This window comes from Ananas comosus, linkage group 19, assembly GCF_001540865.1.
Source record: "Ananas comosus cultivar F153 linkage group 19, ASM154086v1, whole genome shotgun sequence".
Lineage (NCBI taxonomy): Eukaryota > Viridiplantae > Streptophyta > Magnoliopsida > Poales > Bromeliaceae > Ananas > Ananas comosus.
In genome coordinates, this window is record NC_033639.1 from 673,157 (window position 1) to 694,545 (window position 21,389).

General features: G+C 33.9%; 2 protein-coding genes across 4 annotated transcripts; both read right to left on the bottom strand.

Moving 5' to 3' along the window:
- LOC109724672 (3,9-dihydroxypterocarpan 6A-monooxygenase-like) lies at positions 554-4,062 on the bottom strand. The gene is made up of 3 exons (XM_020253565.1): positions 3,427-4,062; positions 1,734-2,136; positions 554-1,429 (listed from the first exon to the last, which is right to left on the bottom strand). Exons 1-3 carry the CDS (start codon positions 3,963-3,965, stop codon positions 806-808), a joined length of 1,566 nt encoding a protein of 521 aa, XP_020109154.1. The 5' UTR covers positions 3,966-4,062; the 3' UTR covers positions 554-805.
- On the bottom strand, positions 15,023-20,196 carry LOC109725121 (SURP and G-patch domain-containing protein 1-like protein). Of its 3 annotated transcripts, none has more exons than XM_020254196.1 (9): positions 20,083-20,196; positions 19,255-19,712; positions 17,786-17,912; positions 17,520-17,632; positions 17,300-17,443; positions 16,408-16,542; positions 16,001-16,180; positions 15,437-15,615; positions 15,023-15,322 (listed from the first exon to the last, which is right to left on the bottom strand). In XM_020254196.1, the coding sequence occupies exons 2-9, from the start codon at positions 19,655-19,657 to the stop codon at positions 15,296-15,298; spliced, it is 1,308 nt and encodes a 435-aa protein (XP_020109785.1). In that variant the 5' UTR covers positions 19,658-19,712; positions 20,083-20,196; the 3' UTR covers positions 15,023-15,295. The 3 variants fall into 3 exon arrangements, with proteins under 3 accessions (XP_020109785.1, XP_020109784.1, XP_020109786.1); XM_020254195.1 differs by having other exon boundaries at positions 19,255-19,791; positions 20,083-20,193; XM_020254197.1 differs by having other exon boundaries at positions 19,255-19,719; positions 20,083-20,176.

The following is a 21,389-nucleotide window of genomic DNA, read 5'->3' on the forward strand; positions in this document are numbered from 1 at the left end:
AATAGATCCAACTTTCTGCTCCATGACAATAGGCTCAAGAAATTAATAAGTTGTATTGAGTGAGCCTAATAAGTTAAGTAGATGTGTAGTTTACAAGAGACCTAACGGTAAGAGGCCCAACAATAGACCCAACGTCCAGGTGGGTTGACTCAGGTCGAAGCCCGCGAGCTCTATGGCTGAGCTTTTAAGTGCGATGGATGCGTCATTTCTATCAGCACGTACTTTTGGGATAGTTGCTTAGCGATTACGATCTACTGTTCGTACAGTATATGTGCTTATGATTGATTGATTGATTAGATTGTCTCTCATATATGAGCCAAAAAGAAAATTTATTGACATTTTTTTAGGACTCATTTTTAGCAAACCATGAAACCAAACACCCCCAAAAGAAGGGAGACACCAATGTGTGCACTTGGCTTCAGCTAGATAGAAATTTTGACTTTACTTGTAAAATGATCTTTTATGTTTCATTAACAAGCTAAATTATACTTTTCGTTCTCGAACTACAAGGAGCGTGACATTTTGGTCTCTAAATTTTAACTTACTGTAATAATTTATTCAAACTTTTTAGATTGTCACGATTAAATCTTACAGTATAATATAGTTGACTGACTGTGGTTGGATAATATGGCAATGACTAAGAATGATTACTGTCACACCAGCGACTCATCATCATTCAATCTACTAAAATGGATGTGGTATATAGTGGGTTGTAACAGGTTTGGAAGTTCGAACTAGAAAGTGCAACAAATTGCAATTTGAGTACTAAACTTCTTTAGACCGCATTTGGAATTGCAATTTATCCCTATGGCAGCGGAAATGGATCCAATCGCACCACCGGAGTGCACACCAAGGGGCTCGCCCGCGGGAGCGTGATCCCGGGGCCCTCCGCCATGTCGACGGTCCCACCTTCGACTCTCCACTCAAAACACTGCAACATCGCCCCCAAAGCCGCCTGCACCAGCAACATTGCCAGTGAAGTCCCAGGACAACTCCTCCGGCCGGTCCCGAACGGTATGAAGTGAAAATGTTGCCCCCTCACATCCACTCCATACTGCTCTCCGCCCTGCAAAAATCTCTCCGGGCGAAACTCCGACGGGTCCTTGTAGTGTTCGGGATCCCTCCCGATGGCCCACACGTTTACGAAGAGTGTCGTCCCCGCGGGGATGTGGCACCCGCCAACCGTGCAGTCGGCGGAGGATTTACGGACGATGAGAGGGCCTGTCGGGTGGAGGCGGAGGGTCTCCTTGACTATGGCTTGGAGGTAGGGGAGGTTAGGGATGTCGGACTCGTTGACGAGCCGGTGCTTGCCGACGACCGAATCGATCTCCGCAACGGCTTTTCGGAGGATGTCAGGGTGGTTGATCAGCTCTGCCAGGGCCCACTCGATCGTGATCGCTGATGTGTCAGTGCCAGCAACGAAGATGTCCTGTGTCATTTGGTAAATGTATATAGTTAAAAATACAGCAGTTATAACTATATATTTTTTTATTACCAACTACAGTATCACGTATAGTTCCGATTACTGTATTTGAATCTACTCATACGGTTTCAACTACAGTAGTTAGATTCGGATACACAAAACCACACACTACCATATTTTACTTAATAACATTAACCAAACAACACCTTAGTATCTAAGGCCTCATTTGCTAAGACATTGATTCTTTTTTTCTTGTTCTTTTTAGACTCAAAATGTATGTAATAATGGAGTGTGTTGTAATCATATGTACCAAAATAAAAGCTTTGATGTTCTCCCTGCTAAGCCTCATTTCTGCACCCTCATCTTCATATATGTCAAGCAATATATCCAACAAGTCTTTTCCTGCATCATCCTCCTCCTCCTCCTCCTCCTCCTCCTTCCTAGTCTGCCTCTCTCTCGCTTTCGCCCTTGCCGCCTCCTTCTCCTTTATCGCCTTCTCCACCATCGCGTCGAACCGCCGGTGCACGTCATCCAGCCTCTTATTGAAACCTTGCAAGTCCCAGTTCTTGCAGAATCCGATGTAATCCGATACATTGAACTTTCCGGCGAGCTCCGCAACTTCCCCTACCACCTTCCTCACGTCCTCCGCCTCTTCGTCGGTCCCCGACGATCGCCGGCCCATCATCATCCTTGATATCACATTGTTGGTCAATCTGTGATCATGAGTCTAAATACACGTTAGTCCTCTAACATTCTGTTTGGAATTACAAAAAGATCACATTACGTGCTCCGAAAAAGTATGATAAAAAATATTCTATTTGTTTCTGTACATAATATCAGATTCTACAGAGTTAGTTATGATATATTTCTTGTGGTCTGATCGGAAAAAGGAAAAGCGTATATATCTCTATATGCTTTTTTCTAAGTTCATTTTACTTAATAATGTTAGATAATCCTATACCAAACAAACACTAAATTGCCCCCTTACTTTCCTCTCCACATTCCTAATAGTAAACAGAAGAAAAAACAAAAAAGTACATGGGAACCTTTTCATAAAGAAAAGTTCTAATCAATCATGCATCCATTGTATACAAAAAAAAATGCATCAATTTTAGCACAATAATAAATGATTAAATTATCCATCTCTTGTGGGAGGCTCCTAGTTATGCCTTAATTCTAGTACTCTGGTCAACTTCAAAAACATTTATTAAAGCTGAATTCGGCTCACTAGAACATTCTTCTAAATTTTAAAAAAATCTAATTTATTTCTGATTGACAAAATATCCTTATTTTTTTTAAAAAAAATCAATTATAATCCTCCCCTTTAAGGTTCGCTAATATGATTGAGGCTTCAGAAGAATACTTTGCGGTAAATTTAAAAATTTTGAATAGCAACAAGAGGTATATAAATAAAAATTTCAAGCTAAAATATCTTGCTAACTATTTGGATCGTATCTTTAGATAATACTGAGTTAGAACAAAAATATATAGTTACATACTTCTTCATTTTTTGATAAAATTTCAAAAAATATATCACAATAGATCCCAAGTGATTTGCGACATATTATAAAGTGATATTATATATAAAAATAAAAGTAAACTTCAAATAGCACTTCTGTGATTTCATATTTTTTTACTTTAATATTCTGTGATTTAAAATGTATCAATTTAGTATCCAATGGTTTTATTTTTTTTTCTTTTCTTCAGACTTTTTTTTGTTAAATCAGCGACAAAGTTAAAACTAAAAGGTATTAAAATAAATATACGATAAACCTATGTGGGATGTCTAATTTTTTTTATATATAATTTAAAGAAATGTTAACGAAAAGAAAAAAAAAATAAAATTATAAAGTACTAAATTGATACATTTTAAACCATAGAGTATTAAAATTTAAAAGTATGAAATTACATAAGTGGTATTTAAAATTTATTCTAAAAATAAATAAGATATTTTTATTGTGTTATGATATATCTCCGCCGCAAGTAAAGCAATCTCTTATTACCTGATGAGCTCGCGGCCGACGTCGATAGCCGCGTTCTCCTCGGCATTTCGTCGAACAGCCGCGAGCATGGCCTGGAGCTCCTCGGTGCGGACGCGGCGGAGGCGGGCGAGGGTGGGGGCGCCGAGGAGGCGGTCGACGCAGAGCTTCTTGACGAAGCGCCAGTAGGGGCCGAGGGGGGCGAAGGAGAAGTCGGCGCCGCCGTAGGTGAGGCGGCGCACGGCGGCGCCGGCGGGGCGGTCGGAGACGCGGGGGTCGTGGGCGCCGCGGAGGAGCGCGGCGGCGGCGGCGGCGGAGCAGGCGGCGGCGCAGGGCACGGCGCCGAGCCGGAGGCGGAGCAGCGGCGCGCCGCGGTGGCGGCCGGCGAGCTCGGCGAGCGCGCGGTGCGGGAGCGGCGCGAGGAGGTGTAGGTGCCCTACCACGGGCAGAGCGCGGGGCCCCGCGCCGCCGCGCCGGGGCCGGAGGAGGAAGAAGAAGACGACGACGATGGGGAGGATGACGACGACGACGACGGAGTAGGGTTTGAGCTCATCCATGGCCATGGGTTAGGAGTTTAAGAGAGAGAGAGAGAGAGAGAGATTAGTTTGTATTTATTTATAGATTATAAATAAATTTTTGTATGATTATGATCGAAATCATAGTTCGTTAATTCGCAAATTATTTACAAATTATTAAAAATATGAATAAAACGGTCCGTATACAATTTATTCGAATAAGTGTGATTGAAGCTTCTAGTTATCTCACGACTTCGATGTGAAAATAAATACCGACATCTATGACTTTTTCAAAATCAGGAGTTCAACCTCGAGACCCACAAAAACGAATTGATTATAAATTTTCAATTTAAAGAGATCGAAATCTTACAATGCTCCGTTCTGATTTTTAGCATACAAAAATAATCATTTTTGAAAAAAAAAAAGAAGAAGAAGAAGATAAGACTCTTATTAGATCGTAAACCTAGCATTGTTCTTGCATTTATATATTTGAATTAATTGTGGTTTTCACTTGAACTAAGGCTTATATAGAAATTATTTTTTTCCATTGTATTTGTTTCCCAGACAATTTTCACATTAGCTCTCATTTGGGAAAGAGAAGTTAACAAAATTTTCAACAAACTAAACATCAGAATTACACATTTACGGTCAAAATCACTTCACTTCTCTTCACTTTCGGTGAAACACAAGCAATTCTTTAAATAGGGCAAGTCTTATACGTCACAGTATCTATCGAATGTCTCTTGCATTGCACAAAAAGTACACATATTTTTATTTTGGAAAAAAACTATAAATACCATATTATGATTTTACAGTTTTTTATTTTAGTATCATGTGATTTAAAGTGTATCAATTTAGCACCCCGTAATTTTATTTTTCTTTTTTTTATCCCCTCCACTAATTTTTTTTTGTTAAATCAATGACAAAATTAAAACTAAAAGGTACTAAAGTGAATATTCGATAAATCTAGATAGAATATCTAAAATTATTAGTATATAATTTAACGAAATGTTAATGGAGGAACTGATGAAAAGAAAAAAAAAAAATTACAGAGTATGAAAGTGATATACTTTAAACCACAGATAGCAAAGGGAGAAAGGGCGAGACAACAGAAATGGTATTTGAAATTTACCCTTTATTGTATTAAAGTGTTATTTTAATGTGCAATTACTAAATAGCCCCAAAATTAGACATTTTCCACCTCATTTCCACACAATATAATTGTAACAGTTACAAAGGAGACTTTTTCATCTTTAGATGTTTGTGCTCATATTAGATTTGGGACTTCCCAGTTCCCAGAACTTGCAAAAACAATTATTTAACCATCTTGTTAGTAGCAAATTTTTGATTATAAAATAAAAATAAAATTATAGAATAATTTAACATAATTTTTTAAATTATAGTACTAGTGTAGTTAAAGTAAAGCTAGATGATAGGAGATGAATTGAAGTTTACGCAAGAAAAATATAAATAAATAATCGTATTGAAATTGATTAATGAAAGAAGGAATGAAGGGGTTACTATCCATCACAATCGCAGGACGGCTAAAGTAGCACAAAAACAAGAAGAACAAAGAAGTGTAATATATATATATATATATATATATATATATATATATATATATATATATATATATATATATATATACACACACGTACAAAACAACGTAGAAATACTTTACACCAGCGAGCGGAGTAAAAGCAATAAGCTTGCCCTTTTTTAAATTCTGTATTATCATCGCCTAGCAAACCATTTGAAGTCACAAAACTTTTATGTCGATCACTACTTTCATAATATTATAATTAACAGTGCAGTTAGCTATTTTTCTTGATTTCGTTCTCTGAGCCGTAGTATTCACAACATGTTGCCTATAAAATAAAATAATTTAACTAAAGTTCAGCGAATAAGAGGAATTTTAACTCAGAAAGCAAGAACACCAGCATAATAGAATGAAAGCGGCACAGTTAACTTCACCATGCTAACAAACAAAGAACCAACATAAACAGTAGAAACCTACAATGTGAAATGTAAATTCTTTCTAGAGCATAGTAAAAACCCATTGATGTATCCATTAAATATACCCATTGATGTAAGTGTAAATTCTTTTCAGAGCGTAGTAAAAACCCATTGATGTATCCATTAAATATACCCATTGATGTATATTTACTGCATAGTAAATAAGCATTAATGCAAGTTACAGTAGGATTTATTGTAGGCAAAAGGATCTAAGGATGCAANTATATATATATATATATATATATATATATATATATATATATATAGTGGGCTGGTATGCTTATGAAAGCACGGAGCCCTCCGTGCTTCCAAGTTGTTTTCAATATTCGGACTTTCAAATCGACGATCGGCTCCGTTAGAGTTGATCTAGAGTATTTGAAGTACCTAGAAAATAAATTTTGCGATTTTTCGATATCATTTGCCTAGTGATCGAAGGGGCTCAAAATCAATAATTTTAATGGCCGTGGTGAGCCGGTTGCAAGTTTAACGGTGTAGAAATATCCAAATCACGTAAAATTTTGATAGAAAAATTTTTATACTATATAAAATAAGATCAATATCTTTGATCTAAAATTTTAATGTTATATTATCATATTTTGTAAGATTTTTATTTTTAGTCGTTGATTTTGAGCCCCTTAGTTCACTAGGCAAATGATATCGAAAAATTACAAAATTTATTTTCTAGCTACTTTAAATACTCTAAATCAAGTTTAACGGAGCCGATCGACAATTCGAAAGTCGCAACATCAAAAACGACATGGAAGCACGGAAGGCTCCGTGCTTCCAGAAGCATAGTAGCCTCACACTATATATATATATATATATATATATATATATATTAGTCAAGTACTATACTTTTATGAGTATTGGCTCCCTTATACTCATAAGTCTTCGGCCCTTAGATTTATTTCATTAATTATTTCCACCCGTTAGATCATAATATTCACCCAGCTACCCACTCAACCCTAGAGGACCACTATCATTCTAAGTAGAGACAACCATCATCCTAGCCATACATTTCATTAATCAACGGTCAAAAATTTATGAGTATAAGGGGGTCTATACTCATAAAAGTATAGTAGCCCCAGCCATATATATATATATATATATATATATATATATATATATATATAGAGAGAGAGAGAGAGAGAGAGAGAGAGAGAGAGAGAGAGAGAGAGAGAGAGTAGAATTACTATACTATTATGAATATTGGGTCCTTCGTACTCATAAGTTGTTTTAGATGATGGAGCTTCCGAATCGACGATCCACTCCGTTAAATATGATCTAGAATATTTGAAACTTCTAGAAAATAAATTTCGTAATTTTTCGAAATCATAATAAAATCCATTAAGCGGGCATAAAATGAATGCTCAAAATTGAACAATGTCTTAAAAATGGATGATTGGATCCTTCAATTTAAGATCGGAGTTATTGATTTTTATCTAGGTAGTGAATAGAATTTTCTATCAAAAATTCAATTTATTCGGATTCTTTTGCACCGTTAAACTAGCAAGTATTCCATATCGACCGTTAAAAATTGTCAATTTTGTGAGCATTTGATCGTAAGGTAAATGATGTCGAAAAATTATAAAATTTGATTTCTAGATGTTTCAAATGCTCTAGATAATGTTTAACGGTGTGGATCGTCGATTCGAAAGCTCTATCATCGAAAACAACTTATGAGTACGAGGGCGATCGTACTCATAATAGTATAGTAGTCGGACTCCATATATATATATTTATATAGAGAGAGAGAGAGAGAGAGAGAGAGAGAGAGAGAGAGAGAGTTGAGATAGAATACTATCAATAGTAAACGGGCTCTGTTGTCACCCATTTTTTTTTCGATAATAGAGCCTCCAAATCGACGATCGGCACCGTTGAACATGATTTATACCACTTGAAGTGTTTACAAATCAAATTTTAAATCTTTTCGACATCATTTGCCTAATGATCAAAGGGTTTCAAAATTTGTAATTTTAATGGTCGATACGAGGCGTTTTCTCATTTAACGGCATAAAGATATTAAAATTAATTGAATTTTTGTTAGAAAATTTTTTAAACTATTTAAAATAAGATCTATACTCTTGACCTTGATTACAAGACTTCTATCATCATTTTTTAAAGAATATTCATTTTCAGCCGTTCATTTTTGTGTCTACTCAATGGATAGAGAACAATATCAAAAATGTATGAAATTTGATTTCTAAATATTTCAAGTGGTATAGATCATGTTAAACGGTGCCGATCGTCAATTCAGAGACTCCATCATCGAAAATAAATGGGTGGCAACAGATCCCCTTTGCTATCGATAACATTCTAGCTCAACTCTATATATATATATATAGAGCAGAGCTGCTGTGCTCTCAGAAGCAGGGAGGCCTCCATGCTCCTGAGCCATTTTTTATGATGGAATTTTCGAATCGACGATCGGCTCCGTTAGACTTGATCTAGCGCATTTGAATTTTCTAGAAAATAATTTTTGCGATTTTTTGATATCATTGACCTAATGATCGAAGGATTCAAAATCCATAATTTTTAATGGTTGATATCTGCCGTTTTCAAGTTTAACGGTGTAGAAGTATTCAAATCAGATGAAATTTTGATACAAAATTCTTTATACTATCTACAACAAAATCAATATTTCTGATCGAAAATTTTAATGCTATAACACCACTTTTTATTGGATTTTTATTTTCAGCCATTAAAAATTATTGATTTTGAATCATTTCAATTGTTAGGTAAATGATATCGAAAAATCGCAAAAATTATTTTCTAGAAACTTCAAATACGCTATATCAAGTTTAACGGAGCCGATCGTCGATTCGGAAACTCCATCATCAAAAACGGCTGAGGAGCACGGAGGCCTCCGTGCTCCTGAGAGCACAGCAGCCTTGCTCTATCTCTCTTTATATATATATATATATATATATAGGCCATGATACTATACTATTATGAGTATTGGAGCCTCGTACTCATAAGTTGTTTTCAATGATGGAGCTTCCGAATTTTACGATCCACTCCGTAAATATGATCTAGAGTATTTGAAACTTCTAGAAAATAAATTTCGTAATTTCGAAATCATAATTAAGTCCATCAAGTGGGCATAAAATGAACGGTCAAAATCGAACGACGTTCTAAAAAGGATGATCGGATTTTCAATTCAAGATCGCGAGTTATTGATCTTTTCTATGTAGTGAATAGAATTTTCTATCAAAAATTCAACAAATTTCGATTCTTTTCATCGTTAACTAGCAAGTATCACATACGGCCGTTAAAATTGTCAAATATTGGACCTCTTATCGTAAGGTAAATGATGTCGAAAATATAAAATTATAAAATTTGATTTCTAGAAGTTTTAAATGGTGTAAATAACGTTTAACGGTGTGGATCGTCGATTCAGAGCTCTATTATCGAAACAACTTATGGTACGAGGGCGATCGTACTCATAATAGTTATAGTAGCCGGACCCATATATATATGTATTGATAAAGGCGACTGAGATACTAATCGATAGCACCAAGTGTTTAGTGCTATTAAGTTTTCCACCGTTAGATTTATTTACTCTTTGACTATTTTCACCCATTAGATTATACTATCTAACAATAAATCACAAAATCCTAGAGCGCCACATCATTCTGACCGTATATTTTTTATCGAGGGTCAAAACCTAATGCACCAATAACTTCGTACTATTTGATAGTATTCAGCCTAATATATAATATATATATTATATATATATATATATATATTTATAATAATATAATTATATATATAATTAGGCTACATATGCTATTAATAGCACCAAGTCATTGGTGCTACCAAGTTTTTGGCCATTGATTAAGAGATGTGTGGTTAGAATGATGCGGGCCCCCTAGGATTGAGTGTGTGTTGGTTAAATAGTATGATCTAAAGGTGAAAATTATTGAAAGGGTAGATCTAACGGCGGAAAACTTGGTAGCCCAAGTGCTTCGTGCTATTTATAGTATGTAGCCGATGATGATCTCACCTATCTTATTTATATATATTATATATATATATATATATAGAGAGAGAGAGAGAGAGAGAGAGAGAGAGAGAGAGACTGGGATACTATCGATAGCACAAAGCGCTTGATGCTATCGAGTTTTTTGCCATTAGATTTAATCCTTTGACTATTTTTATCCGATAGATTATACTATTCAACCAATAACTCACTCAACGCTACAGGACCCACATCATTCTAACAGTACATTTTGTTATCCAAAGGCTGAAAACTTAATAGCACCAAGCGCTTTGTGCTATTGATAGTATTCCACCCTAGTTCTATATATATTATATATATAAAGTCCGACTGCTATATTATCGGTAATACGAAGGTCTCCGTGTTACTAAGTTATTTTTAATAATATGGCTTTCAAATTTGCGATCAGCTTCGTTATATTTGATCTACACTATTGAAAGTATTTCAAAACTAAATTATATAATTTTTTAACATCATATACCTACTAAACAAGTAGTCTAAAAATGAACGACTAAAAATAAAAATTTTATAAAAAATGATGATAAAAAACTTGAATTTAAGATCAAAGGTACTAATCTTACTCCAAATAGTGAAAAAAAAGACTTAAATTTAAAATCAAAGGTACTTATCTTATTCTAAATAGTGAAAAAAATTTATTCTAAAAATTTTATTAGATTTGAGTTACTTTACACCGTTAAATTTACAAACGTTTCACATTGACCATTAAAGTCATATCGATCATTAAAATTATTAATTTTGAGACCTTTTGATCACTAGGTAAATAATGTCGAAAAATTATAAAATTTAATTTCTAAATACTTTTAATAGTGTGGATCAAGTCGAATTGAGTTGATCATTGATTTGAAAACAGTATCATTGCAAACAACTTGGTAGCATGAAGGTCTACGTGCTTCCGATAATATAGAAGCCAGACTCTATATATATAGTCTCTGTTGCTATAGATTTTTTTTTATGATGGAGCTTTAAATTCGACAATCAACATCATTGAACATAATTTATACCATTTTGAAGTATTTAGAAACTATATCTCAAATCTTTCCGGCATCATTGACTTATGATCAATGGGTTATAAACTTTATAATTTTAACAGTCGAAATGAAACGTTTTCTCGTTTAACGATATAAACAAATCTAAATTAATTGAACTTTGGTTAGAAAATTCTTTAAACTATATAAAACAAGATTTATACTCTTGTTTTGGATTACAAAAATCCTATCATCAATTTTTTAAGAATATTTATTTTTAGTTGTTTATTTTTGTGTCCACTTGATACATGCATAAGAGAATAATATCGAAAAAAAATATAAAATTTGATTTTTAAATATTTCACGTAGTCTAGATCATATTCAGTAATTCTGGTCGTGGATTTTAAGGCTTCATCATAAAAAATAAATTGATAGCGAGAGAATCTGTCGGTCGTGAATTTGAAGGCTTCATCATAGAAAATAAATCGATAGCGAGAGAACCTATTTGCTATTGATAGCATTAGTGACAAATACTAAGAATGTGACAAACACTATCAATTAGACTTGTTGTACACATCTCACATTAATGGAGGCTTGTAATTATATATATAGGAATGAATATGGCCAGCATATGCTGTTACCATTATTAAAGAATTATATAGTGAAGGGTTTAATTCAATTATGACAACATATACAAAACAAAAGTGAACATGGAGTGAACAATATACTAACAAATTTATATATTTAAAAAATGTAAATGTCCTTATTCTTAGCATTTTTTTTTTTTTTTGGTTCATGGACTTTGACCAGTTCAAACGAAGAACATGAAGAAGGGAACAAGTTAGTAACAACTAACAAATACCAAAATAATAATAAAAGAATGCATTGCTTTTGTAAATTAAGAATAATAATTTTATATTGGATAAAATAGAAACCATCATCTCTACATAATGTGCAAGGATGTCTCTGTGTCTCCACCTCTCAATTTAAGTTTTTCGTACTCTATATGCCTTTGGTTCTGATATAAATAAAAATTACTTATTTCAAAAATAGATACAAATTCAAGTATAAATAGAAACTAGACCAATTTTGCATTTAGAAAAAAATTGGGTTAGTTCCTAGAAATAAGATAAATAATATTTGGACAGTTAGATTGGAACAGTAGGAATAAGAGTTATAATTTTAAATTTAAAATATTTTATCTAATTAATTAATTATAAAATATTAATTAAAAATAATTTAATAAATTTATTAGTTATGAATATTGTATAAGATAATAAAAATATATTAATTAATTAATTAATTATAAAAAATAATTTAACTTTTTAATTAGTTAGTAAATTATTTTAGCTAGATAACTAGTAAAAAAAAATTAATTAGATTAATAGAAATCTTAATGGTTGATCAATATAAATATTAATTTATGGCACATTAAATTATTAATAATTAATTATAAGTAATAAATAATTAATTACTTTATTTTTTAAGCAATGGATAATGATTTAAATATATTAATTAATATATTAATATCATAATTAAAATTAAATTTAGACTTTAATTAACCTTATTCCTACTTGGAAATAAGTTTGTTCTAGAGAAAAGGGTGGAACAGCAAGTTCCATGCTTATATCGGGTTATACCAGCTTATTCGAGAGGCCCGAAAATTACTATTCTCGGTTACTACAATTTACATTTCGAAACAAAAGAGGGAACAAGGACTTATTCCCCCTCTTGTTCCCGAACCAGACGCTGTCCCGCTTTTTTTACCCCTTTTTTAACCCTTTTTTTTACCAAATGAGGAATAAAAGAATTTATTCCCCTTTTTAACCAAACAAGGGGAGAAAAAGCTATTCCTCTCTTAACGGTTATATTGGAATAATCCGTTAAAAGACGGTTATATTGGAATAATCCGTTAAAAGAGAAGAACTACTATTCTTCCTTCCCCATAGAATAGCAATTCTTGTCCTTTGTTCTTCTTTTTTAAATAATAATAATTTATTTATTGAACTGTGATACTTTGTATATTTTATTCTCAACAAATCAAGTTCTTAAATAATTTTTTCTATTAAATAGCTTCTAATAATTATAAAATATTGCTAATTAATAACTAATTAACTTATTTAATTATCCACGAACCACTTGAATTATTAAATACTTGAACAGATAATTTATTATTTATAATCAATCACTAATCAAATAATAAACTAATTTAATATCTTTATTCAAATAATAACTAATATTTATATTAACAAGTGATTAATATTTTAACTATTAACCTAATTTATTAACTAAATGTATAATTAATTAATTAGCTAATGCATTTAATTTACCATTTAAATAAATAAATAATCAATTGACATACTTCTTTACCATCTTATACAATATTCCTAGTTAATTAATTAATTTACTTGTTGAAGTATTATTTTATGAATAATTAACATGTTGCTCCATCATCTTATATATTATTCCTACTTGATTACTTAATTAACTTGTTAAAATAATATTTTATTAATTATTAACTTGCTTATTATTTAAATAAAATATTATTATTTTATAACTATAATTAATTTTATTTCTTACTATTCGAATCCAATCATCCAAATATGATTAACCCAATTCTCATCCAAACATAAAATTATTCTAAAGTTTGCATATCCCACAAATAATACCAATCCCATGAATAAAGAAGAATAGTTTATTCCCAAACCAAATAATTTGTTGTATCACACAAAAATGTTACTTCAAAATTTTCTCCTAGGTTGTATTGTAACATAATAACAATGTATTAATAAGAGGTAAAAAATTGGCTTTTAAGAGAATTTTTTTTTTTTTCTTCCTGTTACCACTTTTTCTTGCTCATGCACTAACTCAAGATTTTAGAGAGAAAATCACAAGAATTAGTAGTAGTTACGGAAATTCGCATTACAAATTATAAACTAGGATTAATTTAAGTGCAACGATCCAAATCACTCACCCAAAATACTTAAACCCACAAAGGATTTAAGTCGGTCAATTTAGCGTTAGAATTTTTGAAAAAAAACATGACTCAGCTAAGCTAGGCAGGAAATTCCGTTGGTTTCGATTCCGTTGAGTTCGACAATTTATACATTTGGCGTCGAAAGTTTTTAAACGATCATGATTTTTTGCCGAGTGTTCATTTTCAACGTGCAACTCCAATTCAAAGATCAATTAGTTTTTAGAGTTGACTAATAATATTTTTATCTTTGTCGAAATAGTGTATTCTTCGTGTCAGATGCCAAACGTAACAACTTCAGCTGCTAGCAATAATATCTCGTTGGGTTCAATTCACTAACCCAAAATATTTAAATCTATATATTGTTTTTAGAGCTTTTAGTCCTTGTATTTTGAGGATGAAACCTAAACAAAACTAAAACTTCAGGGACAAGATTAAAACTTTTGAGGATGGCTAAATTGTTACAATTCAAACACTATTGCGTTTGGTTGGAGAACTGAATTTTGGAGAACAACTTTTGTTATTCCCGAGAACAGAGGATATTTCGATACAAGATAGAACAATTGTAAATTTATATTTGAATGCATTCGGAGATATTCTAGAGGATATTCTTAATAGCGTTTGGATAAAAAATGCAGAACAATATCTAAATATATTTTTAAAAATAAAATAATTAATTTATATTAAAATATTTTATATAAAATTATTTCTCGTAGTAATTTATAATATAATATTTTATGTAATAATTTAATTTAAAATAGTATATTTATTTTACTATATATAATAATAATTTATTTTATATAATTTATTCATAACATATGTAACGATAAAATACAAAAGTAAAATACAAGTCCATTTCTAGTTACTAAAATAGTCCAAAATGCTACAACCATATATTTCTTAATAAATGACCCTTTTAACCTAAATCTCTTTTATTTTTCCAATTTTGAATAATGTTAGCATCTATTAATCTAATCTCATTTGTTCAAAAATAATTAAAATTACTAAAGTTAATAAAATTACCAATAGATTTAATAAAATGACTAAAATCTCATAATTTAAATTCTATTTGATGACTGGGGACAAAGAAGCACACCAACAAAATTTAGGGTTTTAATTCTCCAAAGAATTGAAACCAATGATCAAATCTCACAAACTTAAGAATCAATTGGAACATTGATTGGGATTAAAAAGCGCGATAATCTCGACGCAAAGCTTCGAAGGATTTGACATCCAAGTGTTGATAAGAAACAAAAACATCATCATAATCATAAGCTTAAACTGAGTCGATTTTTTCCCTAGAAAAATTCGCAAAGCAAGCACATGTAATCACCATATTTCAACGTACATCAAAGTTTTCGGCGCTTCGAGAAATAATGTCCTCGGTCGAAGTCCCTTTTCATCAGTAATACGCCTTTCGCGGGTTGTTCTGCAAAATCGCGGCATAAAAATGTTGGGTCCATCATAAAAATAGACACCAGATATAGTTAGAAAAGGTCAGCGTTAAAAGATTAGGCAAGAATTATATAAAAATAGGCATTACCAGTGGATTCGGCCGATAACGGTAACCGAGCATCATTCGCTTCTTGTACTGCTCATAAATATCGTCCTCGGCAGTGACCTCGCCGGGCTGCTGCGCTCCGACACCCAAATTGTTCAACTTCACATTGCCGGCCGCGACGGGGTCGGCCCGGCCGCTCTTGTCGCTGCCGAGCCCCTCGCCTGCGCAATCAACACGAGATCGTGTAGGTTTTATCCTTTTATGTAACTCCAAAAAGGCAAAAGCATACGTATGTACGCGTATACGTGATGAATGCTTTATTGCAACATTTAAATGGCATTGGCGCAAATGAATAGGGTTTTGTAGTGGTAGTTTCACGAGTTGTTGCCATTGTGATTCGGATTGGTCTGGGGGGAAAGTTGAGTACAAGGGGCATAACGGCAAATATAGGCTACGTATAAAAGTACGGATGCGAATTTGTTGAGGGCTATATATGCAAAAACATTATCATTAAACCATTAGGCAGAGATGGAAATCCTACTTGATTGATAGTTGTCGCAAAAGGTTTACGGGATCTAAGAATGTTAGTTGGCGATATTGTGTTACCTTCTTTCCAGCCCATTTTAGACAAAAGCTTGTGCCCGATATTGTCGGCCTGGATTCTAGCCCTTTCACCAGCTTCCTTAGCAGCTTTCTGCGCGGCAGCATCATTGCAATTAGACATGAACTTCTCGAGCTCTTCTGGCGGGATGAAGTCGCCCATGTGGTGACCCTTCTTAGGAGGACCTGTAATTTAAAATAATAATAAACAAAAACAAGAAGATGATAATTTTTCAAAAATATAAAATGAAGCTTCACCACTCTGCATGCATATTCATTACAAGGTTGCATATTAAAAATTAGATTACCATCAGACTAGCAGTCCCATTTTCCGATTAAACAAAACAGTGTTTACTATGGAAAGATAGAACCTTAAAGAAAACGAAATGTGGGGCAATGTGAGGAAATAGAACCTTGAAGGCAAGGAGGCGGCGGCATCTCATCTTTCGACTGCCTGGGTTGCCTCCTACGCTCTTCCTGCGCGGCTTTTTTCATGTAGAACTCCATCATTGCAATAGGATCTGAAGCTGAAGATCCACTAGAATCACCTGTAACACAAAAGATTGGGAACTTACCTCCTTAAGACTGTTACATAATGATATACTTGCCAAAAGACTAACCTAGTGATCCTCCACTTTTCCAACTGAAAAAGAAAACGCAGCCCAATTTCAAAGCTAAAGCATTGCTGCTTGTGTCATCTTTCTCCAATATTCTACTAGATTAAAGTGTATTATAGCCCTTCTGGCAATCTTATATACTGCAAAAGCTTGCTTTGGAGCCCTAGAATGCATTAATCAGAAACCAATAAAACAAACCAGTATGTTCCCTATCGATCCGCAATTTATAATTAGTGCACTCAGTGAGGCTAATAATTCTAGGAGGAAAATGAACCACGTGTTTCAGAAATTGCAATAAGATAAAAGATTCTTAATGCAATTGACTTATCTATAGGGAAATTGTCCTTAAGAACATCTAATTTTGGCAAGTAGTTAATGCAATAAATGCAGTAAAAGGAAAACTTCTGATTTAAAACCTCAAAATACACTAGAGTTAATCAAACAAAAGCATGGAGCTTAGTATCGAAAGAAGCTGAAATATGTGATTGAGTACAACTCAAACAGCATTCTGGACAAGCTCTAGACTGGAAAAACAAGCCGTGAGTACAAAGAATTACATGGCACAGATGAACACGGAATCAGCCATAGACAAGCAAAAAGTGAATTTATGCCATGTCAAGAATTGATATGAATGTAAACATCTCAAGTACCGGCATGCAATTTGTCCAGTGAAACGAGGAAATCTTACCTTGATTGGACGCTCCCCCTGAGTACGAGGACTCTTCATATGTCCCATATAAAGCCGAAGCAGGAGTTTGGTAATTAGAAGCTTGTTGAAGGCTGCTTCTATGAGAGGAACTTGGTGCTTTAGATGTTGAAGTGCTAGTATTGGCTGTTGGACACTAGAAAAGTTTCTCAAATTTCAAAATTTACAAAAGAATAGGAAAGAACTAGGAACTAGTACCAACCAATATGTGATGTCGGATTCTGAGATTCCTTGGATTGAGCAATGAGCTTTTCCTCTTCAAGAAGCCGGTACTCATAGTACGTATAGTCGGCACAATTTTTATCAAATAAAAACCTGTTTTTCATGGAAATAACAATATTTCAATATAGCGGATAATTTACAATGCGTAATCAGAACTTCTCTTCTCGGAAAGAATCTTTCTCTATGCAGAGATGCATGATGCACTCAACAGATCACAATAAATTATGGTGAGAAAAATTATCATACTTGAATGGGGTGTCTCCAGGGTTCTTTTGACGCGTGACATGCTCAAAATTTCTCCCATATTTGGCAACAAAACTTGCTAATTTGTCGGCAACCTTCCTCACTGTCTCATCACTTGGTGCCGGCGGTGCTGCATGCACTTAAAGAACTGATTAATACCAAGACCTATGAACAACAGAATGCAAATTACTGTTGTAGCAGGAGGTGCCACATTTTTCCAATTCTTTTCAATCAACATCCTTTCCCAGCAAGGTCGATAGACACTTAAGTTATAAGCTGCATTCATGAGACAAAACCCTTCAAGAATGGCGGCAACAGATTACACATGGCAAAGATTCGTTTAATCTAAAGGAGCGGGAAAGCAAAAGTAGATGGAAACTAATGTTAAGGCACGATAAGAAAGGCCAAAGCGTATGGAAAGCCACCCCGCTGTAGATCATCCAGAAAAATGTCACTTAGCTTCGATTTTTCAGTTTAAATCTTTGCCAAACCTGCCAACCCTTTAACATCAAACTATGTAATTTGCAATGGCAATTTCCGTAACTTCAACAGAACATTCAGTCACTTAATTGAACACTTTGTAACTCTTCTTTTTGGCTTGTGACGAAACTAAGGGAAACTGAATAACATGTTATAGTTAAAATCACACAAGAGGCAAACTTTCCAATGTATGCCTAGAGAAAACAAAAATGATGGTTCCGTCTCTGAGATGCTCACTCCAATCTTCAATAGCACATCAATAGCCTGAATCACGAGGCATCTAAAACACTGGGGGCCGTAACAATTCAAATTCTGCTGAATTCACTAGTGCCTCAAAAACACTGGGGTGCTGTTCGAATTTTGCTAAATTCACAAGGAAATGATTTCTGGATTTATAGTAAAAAAAAAAAAAAAAGAGCTGACTTCTAATCGAGATAAACATCTATCAACCGATATACACCATTTAACAGAAAAAACCTGAAAACTGGATGTTTCATACTGCCAAAATCTAATAGAACCATGTGTTACTCACAATAGTGGCACATAAAATGCTTTATAACTTCCAAACTAATGGATAAAAATATGAAACTGATATATTATCATATGGACACTTTATCATCGTGTACCCGCAAACAAATATCTTTAAAAACTCAATTTTCATTTTAAGTAACAATTTTATGCAATGCAAACCTAGTAATGGATCTAAGTAGTAAGTACGTAATCAGGAAAGGAAAAAAGAGTAGGGTTGCACATATTAGATAAAATCAAGATAGTATATAACAATCCCTACTAGAAAAATATCATTTCGCGAAATCAACTTTACCAATTTTCACTGGTTACCAACAACAATATATCAGCCACACACAACACCGTCGTAGGAATCTAATACACCATAATTTAGCATTATTATATATCTCTGCAACCATTATGAGATATCCAAAACCAATTATTGCAAAATAAATAAGCAAAATGCAACACAAAAAGAAATTTACCAACGTCACCCTTCTGTACCGACGGCTCATGAACATCCACCTGACCCAACTTCTGCCTCTTCGTGGCCTCCTCGCCAAAGCCTATCTCCCTTTCCCTCCCTTCCTCCTCCTCCTCATCTGCATTAAACTTAACAGGCGCCACCGCGACCTTCGACTTCTGCTTCAAGCTGAAAGCGAGCTTCCCAGCCGATGCGGGTAATGGGCTACTCTTCTTCGCATCCTTTACATCCAAAGGCCTCTTAGCGGCCATCACAGAAGTCTTCAAAGGGACCAAAGTGGCAGCCGAAGAAGAGGATTTGGGTTCCTCCGAAACGGCTCTCTGTTGCTTTTCTTGGAGTTGCTTAAACTTCTCCATGAAGGAGCCATCGTTTACAAAGAGGCTCGAATCGATTCCCTTATCCATGATTTTTTGGTTTTCCGTTTGCGTCGATAGATCAACCAAGTTTGGGACTCAAAAGCTGCAGTCTTTAAGCTCTGATTAGAGTAATAAATCGAAGCCCTAATCTAAACGGCAATGAAATCGCCAAAATTGCATCCCTATAATCACAAAATAATTGAAATTGACAAAAAAATTTGGAACCATAAGCAATTGCTACTAGGGTTTCATTGTTTCACAAGAATCAATTTTTTCAGGACAATTCAAGAGAAACACAAGGATCGGTAAAAGGAAACCCTAATTTTGGGGATTAGAGTGCATCGATTCGCTAATACCAATATAGACGCCCTAGATTGGATACATAGGCCAAAAAAATTGAAAAAAAAGGGGGAAAAAAGAGGGAAAAGAAAAGATTGGAGGTAGATTCGCGTAGGAATCATGATTCCGCATACCTCGATTCTCCGGGAGACGACGATTTCGATCGAGAGGGAAAAAGGGGGAGAGAGAGAGGTGGGGGTGTCGGAGGAAACCCTAGGTTTTGAAATAGTGAAGGGGATGTCGAACGATTCGATCTCTTATTTATGGGTAAATTGCATACGTATCCCTACCAAGTAATAAAATTACATATAAATCCCTACAAAGTTTTTGTTACGGTGTATGTATATTTCTCCAAAACATCATAGTTTTATATTATCCCTAAATAAGTATCTTTTTAGTTATATATTTAAAATTACTTATTAATTTCAATATTTTAATTCTAGTTTTTATATTATTCTATTGTAAACTATAAATTATAAGTTTAAAAAAATTTTAAAAAATATTTTTTATAAGGGCAACATAACGGTTATGTTTGTACTTAAAGGTGTACAGGAATAAATTTATAATTATGAAATTTTGTGCGTGTGAGTCAAGGGTTCAACCCGTTGATCCGGTGACCCGCTAACCCGTTAACAGGAACGTCAACGGGTCTGATTTGGAGTGTGTCTACAAAAAACCCAAAATCAAATCCAACTATCAAAAGCGAAAATCAAAATCAAACCCGAAACCGCCATGCTTCAAAATATATAACCGAAACCGACAAAAAAAATCGAAACCTGAAACTAAACTCAAAAATCCAAATCCGAAAGCAATCGAACCCTAGGAAGGATAGAGATGGAGGAGTTGATCATGAACAGAGGAAGATGTTTTATAATAATAAAAAAACTCGTTTAGGGTTTGATTTCATGCTTGGGTTCAGGTTCAAGTTCAATTTAGATACAAAAAAAATTAAATAATTGTTTCAGATCAAGTTGGGGTTTCGAATTTTTTGTCGGATTCGGTGTTGCATATGAATTTTCAAAATCTGTTGGACTCGTATTTGGGTTCGGGTTGGATTTGGTCGTCAGATTCAAATTTTTGAAAACCCGACTCGAATCTGACCCCTTGACATCTCTAGTGGAGCTGGATCAATTAGGCTGTTTCTAGTAAGTGCAACTACAACAAAACACACAACGAAAAATAGCCGAACTGTAGTTCGACCTAAACTGTAATTCCAGATACATGCAACCAAACAAACCCTTAGTTTTTATATACGAATATTGCGGTGCAATGAGTATATATATATATATAGAGTTGAGCTAGAATACTATCGATAGCAAACGGGCCCACATTGCCACCCAATTTTTTTCGATGATGGAGTCTCCAAATCAACAATTGGCGCCGTTGAACATGATCTATACCACTTGAAGTGTTTAGAAATCGAAATTTTATATATTTTCGA

Coding starts and splice junctions, on each gene's coding strand:
- LOC109724672 (XM_020253565.1), bottom strand. CDS start 3,965: ATGGCCATGGATGAGCTCAAACCCTACTCCGTCGTCGTCGTCGTCATC. Junction 2,137..3,426: donor GTCGGCCGCGAGCTCATCAG/GTAATAAGAGAT, acceptor TCATGATCACAG/ATTGACCAACAATGTGATAT. Junction 1,430..1,733: donor ACATCAAAGCTTTTATTTTG/GTACATATGATT, acceptor CAAATGACACAG/GACATCTTCGTTGCTGGCAC.
- LOC109725121 (XM_020254196.1), bottom strand. CDS start 19,657: ATGGATAAGGGAATCGATTCGAGCCTCTTTGTAAACGATGGCTCCTTC. Junction 17,444..17,519: donor GAATCCGACATCACATATTG/GTTGGTACTAGT, acceptor AGTGTCCAACAG/CCAATACTAGCACTTCAACA. Junction 15,323..15,436: donor GTTATCGGCCGAATCCACTG/GTAATGCCTATT, acceptor GCGATTTTGCAG/AACAACCCGCGAAAGGCGTA.